The sequence below is a fragment of the Scomber japonicus genome, chromosome 5 (genome assembly GCF_027409825.1).
Source record: "Scomber japonicus isolate fScoJap1 chromosome 5, fScoJap1.pri, whole genome shotgun sequence".
NCBI classification, from domain to species: Eukaryota; Metazoa; Chordata; class Actinopteri; order Scombriformes; family Scombridae; genus Scomber; species Scomber japonicus.
This window is the reverse complement of record NC_070582.1, coordinates 28,582,510-28,606,326: the sequence shown is the minus strand read 5'-3', so window position 1 is coordinate 28,606,326 and position 23,817 is coordinate 28,582,510. Positions and strand designations below refer to the sequence as shown.

At 38.2% G+C, this 23,817-nt stretch overlaps 2 protein-coding genes across 2 annotated transcripts in view; one reads left to right on the top strand and one right to left on the bottom strand.

Annotated features, from left to right (window-relative positions):
• hydin (HYDIN axonemal central pair apparatus protein) overlaps nucleotides 1–4,685 on the bottom strand; it is a 68,091-nt gene extending 63,406 nt beyond the window's left edge. The window contains exons 1-4 of the mRNA XM_053319976.1: nucleotides 4,581–4,685; nucleotides 2,867–2,992; nucleotides 666–785; nucleotides 192–323 (exon numbers count right to left, since the gene is read on the bottom strand). Coding sequence (XP_053175951.1) covers nucleotides 192–323; nucleotides 666–785; nucleotides 2,867–2,992; nucleotides 4,581–4,685 — 483 coding nt within the window. The remainder of the gene's footprint in view (nucleotides 1–191; nucleotides 324–665; nucleotides 786–2,866; nucleotides 2,993–4,580) is intronic.
• Nucleotides 4,686–10,253: 5,568 nt separating this feature from the next.
• Nucleotides 10,254–20,004, top strand: pnp6 (purine nucleoside phosphorylase 6). The gene is made up of 6 exons (XM_053319975.1): nucleotides 10,254–10,288; nucleotides 15,222–15,391; nucleotides 15,498–15,601; nucleotides 18,348–18,523; nucleotides 18,741–18,931; nucleotides 19,808–20,004. Exons 1-6 carry the CDS (start codon nucleotides 10,254–10,256, stop codon nucleotides 20,002–20,004), a joined length of 873 nt encoding a protein of 290 aa, XP_053175950.1.
• The last annotated feature ends 3,813 nt before the right edge of the window (nucleotides 20,005–23,817 follow it).

Genomic DNA, 23,817 nt, shown 5'->3' with positions numbered 1-23,817 from the left:
ACACTACCTGTTTTCATGTATTATTTTCTACATTAGGAGTTCTTACAGTACTTGTTGAATTATCTTTCTAATTTACCTAAATCTTATCACCTGCCTCACCCAGCTTAATCTTATAATCATATCTAAATTATATATCAGCCTCTTAAGTGCAGGGTACAGTGATAATTCATTTACTCTCTATTTTTTTGTACCTTGTTCTCCTGTGGGGTGAAGAAGACACTGAAACTGGCAGACAGTCCCGGTGCAACTTTGTTCCCTGCATCCTCACCTACCACCGTAAAATGCTCTGAGTCCTGCAGCTCCAGCTTCATTTGCCGTGAAACCTTGACAACAAAAAATCCATCACTCCAAACTTTAACAACAAACACAGAGCCATGTCCACAGGTCCACAATAATGATTTATTCATTATTACTTGATGGTGTCTTGTACAAATTACAGCGATAAATCTCCTCCAATCCCCTGTGACCTTTTCCGATCATACTGCACTCCTTACACACATTCCACCCTCTGTGACACACACACACACACACACACACACACACACACACACACAGAAAACGCTCCTTTTTCTGCAGCTATGGTCAAAGACGTCAGGGTGTTGAATGGTTTCTGTCTTAGCTCAGTACCTGTGTTTCCAGTATATATGCTCACTCATTACACACACCTTGTCCTTGTTGAAGAGAAGGAGAGGTAACTTGTAGGTCTGTGCAGGAGTGAAGTTCTGGAAGACCAGCTCAGATGGAAAGGGCTGGAAAAGCGGCTGATCCACATCCACCAAAGACAACTGACAACACATACAAAAAACACTGTTAAATAGACACAACACAACATATATGTAGTCATTACCATGTCTGTCAGATTATACACATTGAAATGAAAGTTACACACACTCAAGCGACGCCCCACACTTCCTAGGTACAGATACTCCTGGTTGCTTTCCATTTCAAAAACATTTATGGCCAACTTTTGCCAACATTTATTACTAATAAGGGGGCTAAGGAAAGCTAAGGCAGATTTTGTTTTTCAAGGCAGTAAAGACAACATCACAAAGTATGAAAGTCAATTGAACTTAATCTGAATGAGAACCTCAACAAAGGACTCAGCTGGAGTACCAATGGCTCAAAATCACTACTTTGTTGATTCTGGTGAAATGAGCAAACCACCTGAATAACAGCTTTCCCCCCCCTAAACCTAATGCAATTTGGCTTCAAAGCCAGTTCAACTGGGCCAGTCAATTGTTTCTTTTTAGGAAAAGTCAAATCACTGTTGGGTAAAGATGGTGTTGTCTGTGCTGTGTTTAATCAAAGTTCTTTCGAAGTTATCTTTATTTTTTCTGTCAATTCCCTTACATATGTTACCGATCTCAATCTGTTCAAATACATAACCATAAATCAGATGCCCTTTGCTTGTCTACCAGTGTCCCACAAGGATCCATGCTGGGCCCACTCTGGGATTGATATCCATATATATGCTGATGACACTGTGTTGTATGTACATGGTAGCACAAAAACACAAGATGCTGCCAAACTTATAAACTCCATGGTCAATGTTACAGCATGGTTCAATCTGTGTTGTCTACAACTAATTGTGTCTAAAACTATGGGCATGTTCTTCACCAAGACAAATGGCTCTAGTGTAAACTCAGATGTGTTTGGGTCTGGAGAAAAGTTACAGGTTATAAAGTCATTTTAATACCTTTGAATTCTGATAGACTCTAACCTCAACATCAAGGCTCAGGAAAAAGAAAGTCTGTAAATGTATCAAATTAAATCTAGACAATTTCAGATTCATAAGAAACTACATGTCACATTACATGTTTGACGAACCGGTCACAGGCTAACCATACTACACTGAAACCACTGCAGTCTTTGTATGAACAACCACTTAAACTCTACACACACAAAAAACAGATTGTTTCTACTACTGGAAAATTCAAAGGAAATATAATATATATATGATTTTTATAATATTAATATTATTGTATTGCTTTCAGAACTTATCACAGTGACCCATAGAAGAGGTTAGTCACATTAACATTTACATATTTGACAAGTCAACAAAAAATGTGGGCAAGGTGAGATGCAAAAACAGGTCGTCCTAATTATGATGACAGGGCATTTCATGAACTTTTTATGGCATTTTTGCTCTGTAAAAGTACAGAGCATTCAGTCACATTGGCTGCCCTCTGCCCATCAATTAGTGCTTGCTGACTAAGGAGAAGTAGCTTTGGTACAATGTTAGCACCTCAGCAGACAGCTCATGTTTTGTATGCACAGGATTGATGATGAAATAATGAGGGGGGTTTGAATGTGTTTTGGTCTCATTTATTTTGCTAATAAGCTGACCACATTCACGTCTTTATTAAGGTTTTTTTTTTCAAATCTGACTTGGCCAATTCTTAAAAATGTGTAGTAATTGGGATTTCAAGTTTTTGGTGTAAATAACATTTGGAACATTTTACAGAAGCAGTTTTATATACTTTATTATGTATGCTTATGGAATGGATGTCCATCATAGTGAAGAGACACCTTGTCAAAAACAAATGTAGGTTTCAATGTATTCTTAGTGCTCAAATGTTATAATGAACTCCCCAGGGATTCCTTAAAAAGATCAAAGTCAGCAGCTGAAGTATTCAGACATAAGCGGTTATAACAAACTCCTGTCTAACTTTGATCTCTTTCTGTAGGTGGTTGTCATTGTCACTGTTGTCACTGATGCTGTTGGACCAGTCTCTAGAGTGTCATATAACAAACAGCCTGACATTTTAGACTGGTGCCATCTTTGTAGATATCTGTGATGTACAGGAACTTTTCACCTTCTTGTTGCTGATAAAATAACAGCACGTTAACATTGGCTGACATTTACTTTGTGATGTGTGGTCTTGCTCATGTCTAGCAGTTCCAGTATGCGGGGCGGGTGCATCTCATTGGTGTTAGCCAAGCGCTCCTCTGTAGACTGTAACAACTCCTGGGTGTAAACAGATGGAGTCACCTGCAACAACAAAGTTACAGTTACAGACTTAAAATTGAAATACATGGCCTTCAGTCACTAAATGTCCCACTATAGCACCAGCATCTCAGACCAAAACAAACACTGTTTGGGAAAAAAATGTTACCCATGTCCTCTTTCTCATCTTAAATGTTTTCAGAAATATATATTAGTGTACTGTTTGGCGGTAATTTGAGAAAGTTTGTGACACAGCTGCCATCTTGGAAACCGATGCAGAAGACACAGAGAGACTCACATGTATTGACGTGCGCTAACACGCACACATAGAGGTAGTGTGGCTTAATTCTCTGCTCCAGTCGATAACTTATTATTGTTTGCTGACATCAGTGAGGCTGAAGATTATTTATTGCAACTTTAATTCAGCAGTAATGAGGCAGCACAGCAACAAAATGTTACCACTGACAGAGAAAATAGGAAAAGATCATGAGCACAGGGACTGTAAACTGTCAACTTAAAACTGTCAGCTATCACATATATGCACCAATGATTGCTTCAAATGCATAAAGTACAGGCACATTTGTATCAGATAACATCATGTACTCAAAAAACCTAATAATATCCCCTTCAGTGAGGACAATATGCAGTATTCTTGAGGTGAATATTCTTCCCCACAATCCTCTGGCACGTCTTTATCAGTGCACCAGAGGCAAAGAAACATCTGACTGCACTTAGCCTATTATTTTAAGGTTAGGTCAGAAAAGGACTTTAGCTTAAAATCTAAATGAATAATGTAGCCGAGGGGGGTTATCGCATATGCAGTATTTAATAGCTGCCAGTTAGGTGTGTATTCATAATACACTCTACTGTTCTATGATTCAGAGACAACAAGTTGCTTAAGTAAGCACTATTCTTTAAGAAGGTAAGTTGTGAAGTTAGCAACTACTACAGTGATTAAAAAAAATTACAGATATAGATATTACAGTAATAATGCTATTATTGTATAATTTATTAGTGTATGCAGTGCACCACAGTTTTGGTTAAGACAAACAAATTACCACAATAATGTTTGTTAAAGGGAGGATAAGACTAAGAGCTAGGAGCTGTCACAAAACTAGGATAGTATTTTAAGGACAATTAATCAGGTTTATGGGGATTTTTTTTTCACCTGTCAGAGGGAGGTCTAGTAAAAGTACTTCTTCTTGTTCTTGTCGCTTACAATATTGTCAGTACAAACTTAAAAAGCCAAGGAGAGCAGATGCCCGAAATTGCTGAGCTGAGGGTCACTGCAACAAAACGCTGCAGTCATATATTGATTTTTGTTCCCTATAGGAAGCCAAGGTAATTATTAGAACAATCTGTCATTTGAAGCAGCATCCTCAAAAAGATGGGACAATGTCCAAAAATTCGGTCACAGGAAATTGGACCCCTGTTAATTCATGAGAAATATCTGCTTTGAACAGCTCATTCATTTTTGGCTGGATAATCTAATTTGGTGTGAAGGTAGAAGCTATGCAATATCATGTCATGTCACCATGCTGTTTCCACAAACCACCACTAGGTGTGCTGAATTCAATCTCCAGGTGAAATGTGTGTTCACAGAGGAAAAGTAAAGACAGCAGGACATCCTCACCCTTCTTCTTGGCCTGTCCTCTTTCAGAACAAGTTTAGCATTGCAGGGCAGAGACACTTTGCTCTTTTGCCACTTGGTTGTTGATGGGATCTGGATGGCTGTCATTTTCAATGTGGTGTGGAGCAAATTCAGCTGCAAGAGAAGAGAGAAAGGAGAGGAGAGAAGAGTTTCTACTATAATAATGTTATCTTTATATTGTTGTGACACTAATGTGTACGCTGACAGCAGCTAAGTAAATTAAGTTTAGTGTTAACTTTAGGTTAAATCTACAGCGGGTCGTGGGTAAGAAACACAGTGCTTCTTCGGAGCACCTTGTGTACTTTTAATATCCGACCGAAAATAAGACAAGTGGTACAGACATAACACCGACAACAAACCTGATTTCACTGTGCGGTGTATCACTACGCCCAATCTAAATGAATGTATACACCTCAAACTACACAGAGAAGAAGTTTAATATACCCTTCAGACCAGTTTTTCACAAAAATAAAGCTTTTCTTACATTAGTTAGCCATCAAACGCCAGCTTGGCTTTTTTAAATTCTTCATTTAGTTTGAGTAGAATAGCTTTCCGCTACTTTATACGGACAATATTATCTGTAATTATTTGTTCTTATTAGCTCACTCTAACCAGAAAACACTTGCCGGGGTCTTCATTATACTGACTGCAAGTTACATCTCTGACTTTAAAAGCCACATTATCGTCTAAACTCTTGTCTTTCGTCACTTACCGTTTGAGCACAGTTAACGGTTAGACCAGCTCTTATTTCATTCCAACAAAAAAAATAAGTGTTACCACTCCGTAAATGAATAAATGATAGAAAACATGAAGCTTTTCTACTCAGTCATAAACGCTCAACTTGACAACTTCGTTGTGGTTTGTTGCTATGGAAACGCAGTCCACGGCCTCCTAACAAACTGTTTTGTGATTGGTCAGAGCGGCGACAGGGTTTACAAACGCTGGCAGCAGAAATGGCACTTTTAATGGGTAAAAATATATTCAATACTTCACGTCTGTTTTTGAAACCACAAAGATAAAAGGTTATATCTCTTCTGAGAAGGTTACGTGCGAATAAGACACCACCGACTTTCAATTCGGTGTCTTTTCTAAAAATAAACCAGCATGTTTTGATTGGAACCGAGACAGAAAGTACCTGTTATCAGACCATCAAGATAGCGCGGAAAAGAAAAATCATCAGTATCATGTTATAACGTGAAACTTATCACGTACTAGTACTCATATTTGAATGAGGAAACTGTTTGCAAAGAACGGATAGGAAAGTGGCTCATTTACATGATTTAAGTTGTACTTCATGTCTGGATTGAGACATAACGAGATTCTGCTGTTACTGAGCACAGTGGATGATACTGTTATAAATATGCTTACAATGAGAAGGATTTTTAAATGCATGGGACTGTATACAGAGGGTCTGACTCATTCATCCGTTTTAGAGTCATTCATTCATTGATCTGACTTAGGAGGAGCCACCACAGTCAGGTTGTAGTCTGACTCCTTAAGGTGCACAAAGACAAATCTCTGTTCATAGCCTGTGGTATAAAGTATAGGAGTACATCACAGGGAGTCCACCTCTGCTTGAGACCAACTATGACTTTCACGTTATAACAAGATAAGTTTCACATTATAACGTGATAAGTTTCACGTTATGAGGTGATAAGTGTCATGTTATAACGTGATTTATTTTTCTGGCGTGGCAGCAATACGTTTCTGTAGTGAAGGAACACTTTACATGAACACAATGAATGCCTTAATATAAAAATACCTCTATTACAAGTAAAAAAAATATAAGCCTTTTAGCAACAAAATATAGTTTAAAGATTCAAACCTATCCAATATTACCCCCCTCAGGCTGTTATTAATGTTAAAATACTGTTATGGGACTGTTTGATCTCTCACAACATATTATATAGGTTTATGATTATAATGTTGCATCCACACATTAGCTCTAGACAGCTAACACTAGGTAAAGGACTGGTTTACAATTGTCTTAAAACAACAGTCAGGTGTCCATATGAACACTGAAAGAAGGTGTCCTTGCTGTAAGAAGTTCTCCTGTTCATATGGACTACTAAAAGTACCCTTTAAAAATTAAAATTTAATTTAATTACATTTTCAACAGAAATGATGAATGCCAAAATCTACAGTGTGTCCACATTTAGTGCAAATATGCATTTAAAAGTTGATATGAAGTCATGAGGCTGTCTGAGTTAGTCATATCAAGTGGATTTACCGTCTTTATAGCATCAAAGTCACTCTTTGTATTTCCTCAGACAGTGTTTCTCTGTTGAGTTGTGATGGATGTCATTTATACTAACTCAAAAAGAGGAACACTGGCGCTAAAAAGACTGTAACATTAAAAGATATCTACTTAATTTGATTCATTTGGGCGGTTGAAGTTTCATATTAGCTTCAGAACAACTTTTAAATACATTTTTGCACAGACGGAAGCTTGTGAATTTCGACCTCTGTCTCATCATCATGAAGGCATCTTTAGCATGAACTGGTATCTAAATTCTACTAAATAAAAAATGAACAGCCATAAAACAGGAGCAATAAAGGAACAATTGCTGACAATCTTCTTACGAGGTCATTTGATGAGCAGATAAAAGATGTCAGTTACAGATACAACCAAAAGTTGGATGAACAGTTACAATGTCAGCAACTGCTAAAGTCTATTGAACTGTACCAGAAATAGATAATACAATTTTAACACCTGTTAAACACCTTCAGGTGAAATAAAACAGCTCGTCTTGATCTTTTTCTTTGTTACTGTCTGCTGAGATAATTATTCCATTAACACAGTTGAAGAAATAAGTTTTGAATGATAACCCACAATACAAACCCTCAAACATTACCTCACAAAAAAATGTCCCAAATTTACTTATATGTATCAAATGCACATTTTCCACCCAACTCACACACACACAGACACACATGTATCAGATCAATGTTCAGTTCCCGGAGCCTTGCCCTAACCTTAACCACTCACCCAAAAATCAGCTTTTTGGTCCTAAGGCGACCTAGTCGTCCTATGACTGATTACACTGTCTTCAATCAGTGTTGGTTTTGGTGTATCTGTGTGTTTGTGTGTGCGTGTGTGTTTTGAAGAGGGTCATTATAAGGGCAAGTGGAGTTACAAAAGGGATTTGAAAGCCCAGTGAGCATGATGACAGGGGGAATTTCTAATACAACTTTACAAATCCACTTATTTATCCCTCTTGACTGACTGTGTTCATGACATAGATATTTAAACCAATTTTGTACAGGGGTTACTAATCTTTTTCATCCCCTTAAGAAGTGATATTCTGACCCTTAATCACCACTGATGAGTATATTTTCACAGAGGCCCCCTAACTGAGATTTGCAGTATTGTCTGTATTCTATGTAAAGCTTCTCATCATTCAGCCCTAATACTGGAAATTAGTGAATAAAATAGTAATGAAATTTAAAGTCCCCCTTCACTCAAAATCTCATTTATAATGTTTGGCCATTACTTTACAGAATAATGTCCAGTAAGTGCAGAGTTTGACACTAGAGGGCATTTTTGGCATCACAACTGATGGAGTATATATGTCATTTTAACCAAATGATCTGAAGATCCCCATATACACATCTTAAAACACAAAAAATATAATAATGTATAATACATTTTGAATAATACTGAATAATATGTGTTTTTGTGACAATATCTTCAATTGCCTAGTTAGAAATTCTTTGAATTCCTTCTCTCAACCCCGCACTCACCCACACCCCATGGAAAAATCCAGAATCTATGTAAATACCCTCAGTGGCCTCTTCATTAGGCACACCTGTTCAATCTAATGCAATCCAATACAACAACTCTGCTTAAAATTCTACATTTATGAAGTTTATGATGGTGATGGTGATGTAGTAGAGTTGCATTATATTGAATGGTGTTCCTAATATTTTGTCCTCTCCTTAACATACATGAGAGGGGCAAAATATAAGGAACACCATTCAATATAATGCACCTCAGTACACCACCACCACTTAGTACGACCTCAATAATAAACATTAAGTAGAATTATCACCTTCTTGACATCAATAAAAACTGAAAATGTATAAAGTTGGAAAAAATAGAATTTAAATGAATGCCTAATGAAGTGGTCAGTGACTGTATTGTTCACTTTAAATGTTTAAATGCTGGATTAAAGATGTCTTATACTGCACTGAAAAATAAATTTCGTCTCTTTCTCTCTCACTGTGTGTGTGTGTGTGTGTGTGTGTGTGTGTGTGTGTGTGTGTGTTCCACAACACATTTGTGAAAGCTGCATACTGTGCCAGGATTTTCTACCTAACTAGTTATGATGCCACAAATCACCTTCACCTTAAACTAAAAAAAGAATTAACATATGCACAGAGAAACTTTCCCACCATATAATATTGGGCCACTGAAACTTCAAAAAGGGCCCCTGAGGCACCACTGATAAAATATATAGGGACTACAAATGGTTACATGTAGCCAAAAATCAGTCATCACTACCAAATCTACACAAAGAAAATTACATGTTCAGAGCAGAAATACTTGTTTTGTTTTATGTTCCTGTTTAGTCAATTATTACTAAGTGAGCCTGCCAGGCCAGCTCCACCACAAAACAATACAATAGCAGTAGTAAAGTTCTTGGAATAAAGTACGTTCAGTTCTGCTTCCTGTAAATAGTATTTTCACACATCTAAATGCCATTTCAAAGTCTTGTTACTACATTCTAAGAAAACTATTACTATTTATTTTATATTTTAAATACTAGAAACTTCTTATAAAATAGACACAAGTTGTTGGTTTTTGTATTGTAAAATCCCCCCAGGGTACTAAACGCTCTATAGACTAGTCTAAGAAAAATACTGAGTACATGACCTCAATGCCCTCAAACCTTTGATAGGTCACACTCACTCACCTCCTCACAAACATTTCAATGACAAAAAAAGTTATAGTTTAATTACACAGTGTGCTCATTTGTAGACCTATAAATAGTTGACTGGATCATGTGTTATTATAGCCATCATGATTTAGATTTCCTTATAGTTTTACAGTCAGTTTATAGTTTTCGGTAGTAGTGTTTGTTCAGTCAGCACTTTTAATTGTTGTGCAGCCGGTGTGTGTGAGAGAGAGATAGAGTGAAAGAGAGAGAGGGAGGGAGAGAAAGAGAGAGAGACTTGCTATGCTTTAGCCACATATTCCTTAGATATGTGGTGTTCAGTCAAACTCTGATATTTGGTCACCCCCCCCCCCCCCCCAAAACTGTTCATCAAAAACTATGGTTGTTGCTTATCTTACTATTCTTCCCATCTTTCTGTTTCTCTTTCCCTCTGTTGCCCTCTCATTGTTTCTCCCCCTGTTCCCAGCCCTGTCTCTATCAGTGAACGGATCAGTGAGCTGCCCAGCCTGGTAGAAAATCGGATTTAGTCTTCTTCAAAGGGACCGGGCGATCCGCGCAGGTCCCGCCCTCTTTCGGACTATACGCCGTGACGTCACCGCGTAGCATGACCTCCGCCGCACCGTCCGCCGCAGTAGATCTCTCTATCAAGCCGCTCAACTATACCGTAAATTCATCACTGTGGGGGGGAGGAAGACGTCCGTCACAACCGACACAAACAGCGTCTTATCGGCAGATCGATCCCCGCTTATCATCAGACATGGAAGCGGAGTCCACCTCCTCCAGTCCGTGCAGGTAAGAGCGATGAGGCTGGATGATGCTGCAACCCGAAGGGACATAAGCCCTCTCACGGTTGTCAACGCTATCCTGTAGCCTAATTATATTAACGAGGATATCAAGCCTGTACAATCAGCGAGCTTTAGTGTGGATTGTGCTGGTTTGAGAAGCAATTCATGTCAGTTTATTCTGAAGTCAAAGCGGATGTGGGGGTCCCTCCTAGGATGATAGGCCACCTCTCACTCTGACAGGTGTTAGTTAGTCTTTCGTGTCTTATACATAAAGGCTGCCAGTATAATGAAGTGGAATTCCTGTTATCCTGTTATTATTATGGCTTTGCCGGGTGTTGTGTTGAAGTATGTTCCCCCGTTCATATGTGTCTCCCCTCACCTGTACCTACAACCCAGCCTCAACCAGGTGCTTCATCTGACCCTAACTTTACCTTAACCCCAAACCCTTATCTCAGCTACACTTCACCATTCTTAAAGCAGAGAATAGTAATGAGAGGGGAACGAACTTCGACGTAACACCGACCGGCTCAACAGGCTGGTGCTGTGTCTCTGCCTCACAGATAGCTTCTGAGCTTAGCAGCAGCCCGGGGTGATTATACTCGCTTGTATTTAATGGGACGAACTGTGTGTGTTATGTCTGCCGACATGCTGGAGACAACCCCTCCACCCCTCACCCCGGGGGCACTAGGCCTAGTGCCTGAATACAATGTACCGGGCCGGCAGCACCACGGACAGCTCCGCGGTCAGCTGGCAGCTACTTAACCCTCTTCATGAGCTGTTACATAACACAGTACATGGTGTGTTTCCTTAGGCATGTCAACTTAACTTAAGTTCTTTTTCTTTCCTACCTAATACCTGTTAGTTTATAGGTAAAAAGAGGATTGTTTAAAATTGATATGAAGCTAATCATCTAAGTTTTAATGATGATGATGACAATAATATTTAATAATAATAATAATAATAATGATAATAATAATAATAACAATACTACTAATAATAATAATCTTTATTTGTATAGCACCTTTCTTAACATGGATAGCTACAAAGTGCTTATACAGATAAAACCAAAAAATATATACTGAAATCTGGCCCAGATTGACCATAAAGGCAATCTGGGCCCAGGGGCCCTTGATCAAAGAAGGGGCCTTCTGTGATGGGTGCTCCACAGAAATAGATATAATCTCTTGATGTTGGTAATTATTGTTGTTTTCGTGCGAAGAAAATCAAGTCTCATGATTGACTGTTTCATTTCTCATTTTTGATGGCTGGGCAACTGAGATTGGTTAGCAGTCACAATGCACTGTGGTTAGTGTGTATCAGCTGGTGGGTGGGAAAAATTGATCACTTGGTGGAAAATGGACAGTGCCAGCTGTAACCAAAAGCCCAGTGGAGAATCGCCAGTTGCCCAGCCTTCAAAAACGAGAAATGAAACAGTCAATCATGAGACTTGATTTTCTTCGCACGAAAACAACAACAATAATTACCAACATCAAGAGAATGTGTCAGTTAAGAAGATAATAGCCTAAATGTGAGCCATGATATTTCAGTGTGACAGACACAAAAGTAAAAGAGATCCTCCTCTAACATAGGGAAGGAGGACACACAAGAAAACCATGTGTTGTGTAGGGGCTGTCTCCTAAAGGTTGCAACTAAGAAAGGTAGTACGATCAACATGTTTCATCACTTATAACAACACCACAAAGCACTGTATGAGTTCATGGCGACACAGAAACTGCTAAATTAGTGCCTCAGACTAGTTAACATTATTTTACACACACTGAGAAGGTGTGAATACAGGTGGGGGATTTCCCCCAGGGAAACATGTCATTTGGGGGGATTCCCACCCAGTGACTTGTGAGTGGTCCTAACTGACAGAGGAAAAGATCATAACAGGAAAGAAAACTCCCCCACAAAATGGAAAAGCTTGCATAGGCAATAATAAGGCATACTGCTTTCTGTATGACTGCGGTGGTGGTCAGAGGTATGCTCAGAAATAGTTTCAGTTTTATTTTAACACTTTAGGGACTCCAGAAAAAACATCCAAAACACATATTCAGGAAAAACCATGGGCTGAAAGGCTTGTACTTTTTATTTAAAGGAGTTACAAGTGGGACATCATAGTCATATCATATATCATATTGATAGAGATATTTGGCTTCCATATCGAGGTACGGTAATTTGTCCATATCATGCAGCCCTTTATCAACCTGTCAGTCTTTATCATGTAGCTAAGCACACGTTTATGAGTCCTATTCATTTCATTACTTGTATCTTCCATACATATATATATAAATATGTAAATATATATATATATATTTACAGAACACTGTATTTAAGTGCACAATAGCATTTAATATGCAGGTAAAATGCAACAGGCTAAAGGATTAGTACCATCAGTTTTGTACAATCAGTGTTAAACATTAACAACAAAGTGTGATGTCAACTGTCATTGAGACAGAAATAGCATTATGTTATTCTCCTTTAAATCTCATTATACTTATTATAGATTTCAATCCTCATTTGTTAATCTTTAAAATGGGGGTTAAGATAATGTTGTAGGTTTGGTCACTGTTTAAATGTCCACTGTTTAACTTCTTTTTCTAGTTGTTAACTGTCAGACTGCTCAGAATGCTCTAGTTGGCTAATGGTTAATTCAGCAGTGGGACACACATAAAATATATATCATTGTTAACATCAGAGCAGGATGACAGTCACATGATATGTCATCTGTTTACTTCTGAAAACTTGTTTTAATTGCTGGGAGATATAGCACACACAGCTGCTGATACTGTCTCCATGTTTGTTTGGTTTCTTATGTTTCGGTTTCTTAGGTCTTTGGATCATTGACTTCAAACAAAGTTTGTTTGTTTAGTTGTCATGTTAAATGAGTTACAGTCATACATTCCCCACATGCATTCTGCCTGCAACTATTCAATTAATTTTGTGTTTATGAGTCAAACACCAAGAATCAAGTAACACCAGAGGGTACATCAGTAAACCTATGTTTGCATGAGGGACTGTCCGCTTGTGACTAACGCTGCCATTACCACCTGAAGATTTATGTGAAGGGCAACTTCTGCAAATGACAGGCTGCTAATGACATCCAAACAATTGTGTTGAAATTGTGAGTACTGTTAGAATAGATGGATTATTTTAAGGATATTAAGATACTTCTTTCAAAGTTTACAGAAAAAACAGACATTACCTTTTTTTAAATATTGATTAATTATTCTTTACAGTCATTATAAACTACTGACATGTTTGGTTGGAGCATTATTCAGACAAGTTCAGCCTGTTCCAAGTACCAGCATACCTTCTGTTAATAAAACACTGTATAACCAACTCCTTTTTGAGTTACAAGAAAAAAAAATGTAGGAAGATTGAACACCCAAGGCTAGTCTGATGTAGCAGTCCTCTTTAGATGGCAGCTCTAAAATGGGCTCAAAATCACCAGGCTGTTTCCTGCTGCAGATAGGTCTGACAAAGACTGCTGTCTGAAGTGTCATTGTGTTTTAATAACAAAGCTTGAGGCATAGAGGGAACAAGAGCAAGATTACAGCTTTACAACCAGATTTATAACCAGACTATGTATAATGTAGTACCTCCAGGCATCCCCAATCAAATCAACATCCCTGAAACAGAAATTGGCTGTTACATTTTGGCAAAGTAAAGACCCATAAGTGTGTTGTACAATGTATAATTTATCAAATTAAATTACACAAGGTTTCTTTCCATGTACTTTTACTCTTTTACTTCAGATTGTTCCCACCTCAAGCTGATCTTTGAACTCGTATTTAACAGTAGGCTACTGGTTGAAGATTGATGAATGATGTTATCATGACATTCAGTAATTGTTTGGCTTGATGTTCAAAAAGTTGATTTGTCATCATCCGTCAGTTAAATATCCCAGCATGAGTGGTTGTACTGTCATTTTATCCACACTCAATGCCAAACTATGTAAGAACAACATCTGAACTAACAAGAAAAACAGTGCAGACACTCTGTTTTCTCTCTTTCTAATGACCCAGAGGTCAGATAAACCTGTTCTACTGCAAAACTCATTTAGACGTTATGTTTACGGATGTTCTTAATGTAATACACTGTTTGGTTAGTCATACTAAATGCTAATGCTGACATGGCTCTGGGGACAGCAAAGTGGGCCTGTTATATTTGGTACATTATTTTTCCCCTCAGAAAGAACTGTAGGCAATTTTGTGATTCATTTTCATGTAACACCACCATCGCATCAAAATTTCAATCTGTCAAATATTTTGGTTAATGACCAAATACCTGCAAAACTACTCATATTCCCATAATAAACCTCAGCTGTACTTTAAGTTTAGGTCTACTTAGCAAATGTTAGCATGCTAACCAATAAACTAAGATGGTGAACGTGGTAAAAATGATACCTGCTTACGTCACTTTGAGCTTAATGCTAACTGATATGTTTAGCTAACACATTAAATGATATTAATACACATTTCATTTATTTTTTCTACATTCTGTTACTGAAAGAGACAATGTTGTATTTTTCCTAAACATTAGTTGGGTTGACCAAATTAGTAAAACTAACAAAGTAAACTAAGATGGTGAACGTGGTAAAAATTATACCTGCTTGCATCACTTAGAGCTAAATGCTAACTGCTATGTTTACCTAACACGCTAAATGCTATGTATTTAATACACATTTCATTCATTTTGTCTGCCTTAGTTCTATTGCTGAAAGAGACAGTGTTGTATGTTCCCTTCACATTAGATTTTGTGTACAGACAGACATAACCCTTAACTCTACAAGTGAAATGGGTAATTACTAATTATGATGTTTATTCCTTGGCGATAATGAAGATGAGAATTATGATGGTAATTATCATCAAGTCATGCATCTGATGTATCAATGTCTGTATTATGGATTACTAATCTTTCGCATCCATTGCTTTCAGATACAGGTATGAAGATTACAAGGAGACAGCAGACTACCTGCTGGGCAACACAAAGCAGCGTCCTAAAGTGGCCATCATTTGTGGTTCAGGCCTGGGTGGACTGGCTGATCTGCTGGAAAACAAAGAAGCATTCCCTTATAAAAACATCCCACGTTTCCCCACTAGCACTGGTACGCTGTTTTGGTCAATTGCATTTAATCACAAAACACTGTTGAGACTGTAAAAATACTTGCAAGTATAATACTAATTGCAAGTGTTTGGACTCTGTATGAACAGTGCAGGGCCATGCTGGTCAGCTGGTGTTTGGGCTGCTGGGGGGTCGTGAGTGTGTCTGCATGCAGGGGCGATTCCACTTCTATGAGGGCTATAACATACACACGGTAAGCTACACCATGTTCAGTATATGTACTACTGCTTGTTGTACTTTTTTACTAGTCAGGTTATCAGATAGTTATTGCTATAGGTGAACTGTGAACATCAACAATTAACCAGTTTGGTACTGATGAAAAAAAATTATAGTGTGTTCAGCCTTGGTGTTATATTGTTAATGGTCTATTAGACTTGTTTACCTTCCTATTTGTTATTCTGGAATTACATTTGATCAGATTCAATTTGAATGATCTCAAACAGTGGATGGAGCAAAGATGCAGACGTATCCATTTGTCACTATAAATTGCCTTGTGAGTCGCTTGTCTCAATTTCTATTACACACCATCTTGCTTTTTCCTTTAGACACCTTGCTGATGTGAATGATGCACTATACAGCGTAACTGAACTAGGCTGTTTAAACTATGACTTTGTCAGTAACATTGAGAAAAATATTCAGTCTCTGTATGTGCAACCTAATTGTGGTTCTTGTCATAGAAGGAGTCTCTGGACACATAATCCATTTTGTGCTACAACTCTACTATTTTAAGGTCCAGTAGGAAACAAACTGACTGTAGAGATCATTAAAGATACAGTATATGTAATGAATGCTTATATTTAATATGTCACAAAAAGCAGAGCAGATGGACCCAAATGCAGGGCTGCAGAAAAAAGTTTATTTCCTTAGAATGTGTAACAAAAACCAAAACAGCACCGAGCAGGACCGAACCAAGCAGACTTGACGAAACAAGTCTGACAAAAACAAACAAATCTACACCAATCAAGACAAAGGGCCCAACAAAGACTGACTAGAAAACCAAGACTTAAAAAAAAACTAACAGGGCTAACGAGGGAATAAGGAACAGGTGACAAGACAGGGGCTGGGAGTGATTGGCTGGGACGACACTGGTGACAGGGCAGGGGGCTGAGGAGACTGATTCGTGACAGGTGTGAAGGCTGGGGACAAAACAATGAGGGCAAGGCAGAGCTAATGAACGTGATGCATGGCAGGTGTGTGGAGGAGCACACGAACAAGGGAGGAAGGAACACACAAGGAGAACACAGAGCAAACCAAATGACGTAAAGGATCAAACAACCAAAAGTGCATTGCAAGGAAAAACAAAATGCAAAGTCCATGACATGAAATTGGCTTTAAGTATTGAAAATTGAATACCTTTAATCTCAAAGGCTCACACTGAACTTTGTTATATAGTCTGATAGACTAAGGACACAATTTTAATGACCCGAATGATTTGAAATGGCATCATTTGTATGTTGTGTAAACTCAGTGTCTTCTGTTGGCTTTTGGCCAGAGCTTGATATGCCATTATATAGCACACAGCTTTGGCTAACAACTCAGTGTTTGTGTTGACTGATTAGCTGGATGACTTGATGACAGTAAAAAATGGTGTCATCCTGGGACTGACCTTTGGCCTGTTGTATTCTGGTTTTATTTTATTACCAGTTGTGATGTGCCATCTTCACATCAAATTACCCATATAAAACCCATGAAATCATAAAATCCACTTTCGTAATTGCAGAGAAAGCCAGGGAATTATGATCTGTACTGTTAGGACTTTAGACAGTTAACATACTATATTAAATGCCTCAAGTTGAATCATCTACATACATTAAGAAAAAAGATTTGACTGAGCTAACTGAGGTAAATTTTCACCAGACCATGTGTATCACAAATATGCGATTAAACTTTTCTGAGAAGTTGTGTTAGACTTTGTCCAGTGTTATGATCCTTAAGCCCTTCTTGGCAAGCTAAGATGACATGAGAATCAATTTTTATTAGCCACACACTCAGTATATAGCCTCTATGGATGTCAATGTCAGTCGTCAGTCGTCCACTATGGTCCAGATTGAAATATATCAAAACCTATTGGATTGCCATGACAACAATGTGGGTGGGCTAATTAGAAAATATTAGGAACTTTCTAAACTAAGAGAGTTAACATGGTAAACATTACACCTGCTAAATATTTAGATGTTAGCGTTGTGATTGTGAGGATGTTAGCATTTACTCCAAAGCATAGCACACACAGCCGCTAGCCTGGCTGTTGAAGTTCTGTCTGTGTCTGTGTGTGATTTTGTTCCTTCGTCAGGTGACATAAATAATATTTAACTATATTAAAACTAGATTAGCACAGAAATGTATCTTTTTCCATCCAAGGGCCTTTTGGCAAATCATTTAATAAAGTCAAGTCACCATTAACAGCTCGCTGCTACAATTTAACTACTGACACTTCTCACAGCTTACTGTGCTTACATGTCCATCCCTAACAAGACCACTTACTTACACCAAACAGGCTCCAAAATGACAGCACTGACCTTATCACAAAACCACAGTTCTTGAAATCATTTTTGTACTAACTTGCAAAATGCTTTTGCAGGCAATTCAAGTTGTAGAGAAACGTGAAATAGAAAAAGCAATTTCCATATAAAACTGCTGTGAAATCTAGCAAGTCATTTACAGGCCATCAGCTGGCCTATAAAGGTTATTGCAGATGCATAGATTGTTCAATCACATTTCAACATCAACCTACAGTAATGAAAATCCTCGAGTCACTCGACATCAGCACATGCAGAAATTGGCCTCTATAAAATACTGGCTTCTCATGTGATGTGTTTCTTTCTGTTGTTCCCAGCTGGCACCAGTCTCATAAATGTCATTATAATTATCAGGTTTATAGCAAAGCAATAAAATAACAACAGGCAGTAGAATTCTGACACGTATCATATTTGTTGCTCCAGGTGACATACCCAGTGCGAGTCTTTTACCTGCTTGGCGTGGAGACTCTGATTGTGACAAATGCGGCCGGGGGTCTCAATGGCAGCTACAAAGTGGGTGACATCATGCTCATTAAGGATCACATCAACATGCCAGGCTTCGCAGGGCAGAACCCGCTCTGTGGGCACAATGATGACAGGTGTGAACACAATGCATGCACCCAAAATACAGTCACTAAAAATGAACTATGTTAACTTGGTTATGCATTTTGGATTGTATACAATCCCTCTCATTTCTCATTTGAAATGTGCAAAAAAAAAATCACTACAGACTACAAATGTGAAACTGCATGCTGACATCATCTGTGTTTTATAGACTCTTGCTCTTGCTCATTCATTCATTGAATTTCTCTTTAGGTTTGGAGTGCGTTTTCCTTGCATGTCAGATGCATACGATCGTGACCTGAGGACTCTGGCCAAGCGAATCGCAGAGGAGCAGAGCTGCGACAGGTTCCTGCAGGAAGGAGTTTACTGCATGCTGGCTGGACCGACATACGAGACCATTGCAGAGTGCAGAGTCCTGCAGACGCTGGGGGCGGATGCTGTGGGTTAGTACAGCTCCCTCATGCTGTATTACAGAGATAGTGGTGTGGTGTGGGGAAGTCTCTAAACAGTATGTCTACAACAGAGAGTGTGCAGCTTATTGGTCTTGTTTGCATGCATACAGACTTCGGTATATGTGCCTTGGATAACAACTACCTTTGAATACAACTGCAAACTAATGCAGCCTCATTCATTAAAGATCAGATTCTTCCTGTCTGACAACAACAACAAAAAAAATGTTCTGCTGATAAAATACGCAGCTGCAATGTGCTGATATTTCTCTGTATACACATTTGTTCACAAAACAGCATGAAAGTGAAACTATAAACCACATTTAGCCTATACTTTTGACATTTACATATGTTGAACCACAGGAGAAGAGTAACATGTTAATGACTTAATCACTGTCTGTAATTAAAATTGTGGAATTATAACTATCAGTCTCAACATGGTGACTGATAGCAACAATGCAGTGGACAGTGCAGAGACATTTAAAAACAAAGAAAAAAGAATAATTGAGATAACCCTGATGATGTCATCATTTGGCTTACATAGATAGGTAATTTATAACAGAAAGCCACCATTGTAAATTGGCAGCATACCATTTGAAAGACATGGGCATATGACGTTCTAACAAAAGTTGCTGTCCAGTTGCATTATGGGAAATGTAGGATCCAGTCTTTTGGGTTCTTTATCCATACTATAGACTAAAAGTCAGGATATGTCGGCCTTTCTTGCTTCAGTCTTGACCATTCTTTTATAATCTCTCTTGCAAGTCTCCCAACTTTATGGAAGTCTAATAATAAATCACAGGAATGTTCTATATGCATAAATGTATATAACGGAATGTCATCTGCATATGACCTCTTCCCTCTGTCTAGGTATGAGCACAGTCCCAGAGGTGGTGGTGGCTCGTCACTGTGGCCTGCGTGTTTTGGGTCTGTCGCTTATCACCAACAAGGTCGTGACAGATTATGACAGCAATGAGAAAGCAAACCACGAGGAGGTGCTGAAGACCACCCAGCGCCGAACCCAGGACCTCCAGAAGCTCGTCAGTAACCTCGTCAATAAGATCTAGTACCTTCATCCAAAATCTAAGTAGTAACTGGTGAAATGATAATTATGGTATATTTGTGAGAAATGTCCACAGCTTTTAATGAATGTCGATGATTTATGTGGCTAGTGCTGTTCAGTGCTCTCACAGCAGGACTTTCACAAACTAAGAAATTTAGCCTCCATCCAGGGATGCTTGTCGAGCTGACAAAAACAAAAATGGTGGCAGTTTAATGTTGTGATTTTTCTGACAGCTAACTAAATTTGGTATAAGGGTAACTTTAAGTGAAAGTGTTTAATAGAAGGCACTGGTTTTGTTTTATTTGTTTTAAGTTTGACCATTTTTTGGCATAGTACTGTCCAATACTTTGAGTCAGGTAAAGATAATGGGTAAATCATGTTGAGGCAGGGGGCTACCAGAGCCCTTTAAACATTTTAAATAAGTGGCTCGTGTGAATCACAAGATCTGGAGACCCTACTAAGGATAAATGTGGTGAAAGTAGAATTTGTTTTTAGAATGACCGACTTTTATTGTGCGTCTGTTTGAGTCCAGATCCAGAATATTACAGTGGTTAAGATCATAACTTATAATCACAGTCATCTTATTCCCTTATTCCAAATGGCCGTTTTCTCATATGCCTCAGATGATGGATCAATAAATGTAATAGGAATACAGCAATGTTCATTTGACAACCCCCACCAGTGTGTATCACTATCCTGCAATTGTGCTGCGGGGTTGTTGGGGGTTTCCCTGCACATCCTGTTAGGACTGGAGTGGCAGCATATAAAAAGACTAGGACTTCTCTGAAGGCTGATGATCATGTATTTGAGTCTGTCTAAGCAATATTATGAATATAAAACAGTGTTATGAACACATGTTAAGATATAATGAGACAACAGCGTCATGTGTAGAGTTTTTTTTTTTTTTTACCTCATCTTTAGATGATTGTCTATCATAAAGGTTTACATATAATTTCTTACAATCATACAGCTCAGCCTGCTGCTTGTAGATTGATACCCTCCATTCTTTATACCGTAATTTGTCACATGAATACATTCTTTACTGTATATTTTACTTGCCTTCAGAAAGAACAATTTATACAAGGTGTATTCAGAAGATGTTGCATTTATGGGTTGATCTTGACATGTTAGTGTAGGGCTTAAGGAGACAGTCCATTCCTATTCAAGCAGGGTTAATCCATGTCTTGGAAGTGAATCCACATTATGATAGCTGCTAATTAGAGAGAATATAGAATAATTCCTGTGATCAAAAAGGATCACTGGGACCAATTGGCACCTATGTTTCGTTATTTTGTGATTGCTTGTTATTATTGATGCACCATAAATATGTATTTTAGCTATTAAAAATTGAATATATTTACATTCCTCTATCTAAATCAGAGTTTATTTTTGAAGTAATCAAATCACTTATTTTAATATATAATGTGTTTATTGATAAAAGGATATGAGAAAATTATATTGCAAGCACAATCTGATTAATTACAATCGTGCATAGTGTAATCTTAAAGAAATACCTAAAGTTAAAGGCTAATCCGCTCAGGCAGTAGTGATGTATGAGGGGGTTTCTGTGCTAGATGGCATTCAGATCAAAGTTATTTGCACACACAAGACCACAACACTATAATATCCTAGGCCTGCAGTTTTCAATCTTCTCTGTGCCGATCTGGAACCTCCTGCCAGGTTCTCTTGACCGTTTTATTTATTAGACCTGGAAAGGCCAGAGAAATTCTAGATCAGCAGTCGTCTACCTCTTTGACCATTTGTATCACACATAACATCAAGATGCTAATGGAAGTCTTAAAGGGGAATTCCACTCAGGACGGAACCTGCCATCCTCAAAATGTAAAATCTAGGGTTTCCCCATACTATATTCTCCTATATACTACTTACTAAAGCATATTATCTCCAAAAAAGCCTTGAGGATTCATCTATTACCGTCATATTTGCTGTTTTCCTGTATGGGTATAACTCTAAATTTTGCATTTTTTTCCATCGTTAGTCTTCTGTTGTCTGGTTTGTTAAGTCTTCCTTGTGCTTGTATTTGCTATACAACAAGAGATAAATAACTTATATGTACTGTATGCTTCATAATATTTACTGTATCAAAGTCTCAGGTTAGAATCTTTATCACTTATACAACAAACGTGTAATGTCTCTTTTAACTTGAAATAATCAATTTTCACACCAAATGTTGCTGCTGTCAAATAAAAACTTGCCTTGGACATTTGGATGCTGTTATTTTCTGTCATGGATGATTGCAGGATTTAACCCTTAAACAGGCCTTACTAGTTATGTCATTTGCACCTAAAGTAAGGAAGGAAGGAAGGAAGGAAGGAAGGAAAGGAGAGAGGAAGGAAGGAAGGAAAGGAGGGAGGAAGGGAAGGAGTGAGGAAGGAAGGAAGGAAAGGAGGGAGGAAGGGAGGAAGAAGGAAGGAAAGGAGGGAGGAAGGGAAGGAAGGGAGGAAGAAGGAAGGAAGGGAAGGAGGGAGGAAGGAAGGAAGGAAAGGAGGGAGGAAGGGAGGGAGGGAGGAGGAAGGAAGGAAGGAAGGAAGGGAGGGAAGGAGGAGGAAGGAAGGAAGGAAAGGAGGGAAGAAGGAAGGAAAGGAGGGAGGAAGAAAGGAAGGAAGGTAGGAAGGAAAGGAGGGAAGAAGGGAAGGAGGAAGGAAGGAAGGAAGAAAGAAAGGACAGATGAAGGAAGGAAGGAAGGAAGGAAGGAAGGAAGGAAGGACAGAGGAAGGTTAAAGAGTCTGTATCTCCTGGTGCACGTTGCCTGTTTAAGGGTTAAGTGTGTGTGTGTGTGTGTGTGTGTGTGTGTGTGTGTACAATGTTGAGGTAATTGTACTTGAGCATTTACATTTTAAACTACTTTAAACTTCCACTCCACTACATCTCAGAAGAAAATATTGCACTTTCTACTCCACTGCGTTTATTTGACAGCTTTAGTTACTTTTCAGATGAAGATTTGACACAATTAATACTAAAATACAATACATTGTTAAAGATGAAACCAGTCGTTTACAACCTTTTACATTCTAGATGTATGAGTTGTTAACAGCTCCACCAAATGATGTTTCCCTCTAAACTTCTCACATGGTTTCATTTCAATAAATGTTCAAATGATCCAATATTTCAAAGATTAGAGAAAAAGTCTATATCAAAAAACTATATCAGAACTTTGTTGGGTTTTTTTTCTCTCCCTCTAATCATCTCACAACCCCTCAGGTTTATCTGGTAACCCTTTGGAGGGGGCCTGACCTCTATGTTGGGAACTACTGAACTAAACTAGCTAACTGGCAAGGCAATTCAAAGTGCTTCACATTAAACATAAAAGGCATCAAGGCAGACTGTAAAAGCAACACAAGATCAAATAAAAAGACAAATCCCATCAAAAAAGTGTTAAATTGGAAATACAAATAAGCTTTAAATAGAACAAGACATAAAACAGAAGAATAAAAATTACAGTGCAGTGTAAGATATTATCAAAGGTCTCCAATTTGATTTCATAAAAGGAAGAGACAAAGGGTGGGCTGTAAGTCTGGTACCAGCAATGACCATTGCTGAGGAGGGAGAAAGGGTAAGTACAGAGGAGAGTGACCTGGATGGGCAAAAGTAGTTGAAATTAGCTCCACCTCCAGCAGCTACAACCATAACATGCTGCTGTACCACTGATGCTTCAGTATGAATAGCTTATGGACATAATATATAATAATATATCAGTGAGTTTTACTGTCATACTTTAACTGCTCATACTGCACTTTTACTCCAGGATGTTTAATGCAGGACCTTTATTTGTAATGGAGCTTTATATTTTAACTTT

Bases quoted from the DNA above. Each gene is read 5' to 3' on its own strand.
- pnp6 (XM_053319975.1), top strand. From the start codon at position 10,254: ATGGAAGCGGAGTCCACCTCCTCCAGTCCGTGCAG. The intron at 15,392-15,497 runs GTACGCTGTTTT...CTGTATGAACAG, and splicing joins ACGTTTCCCCACTAGCACTG to TGCAGGGCCATGCTGGTCAG. The intron at 18,932-19,807 runs GTTAGTACAGCT...CCCTCTGTCTAG, and splicing joins GCTGGGGGCGGATGCTGTGG to GTATGAGCACAGTCCCAGAG.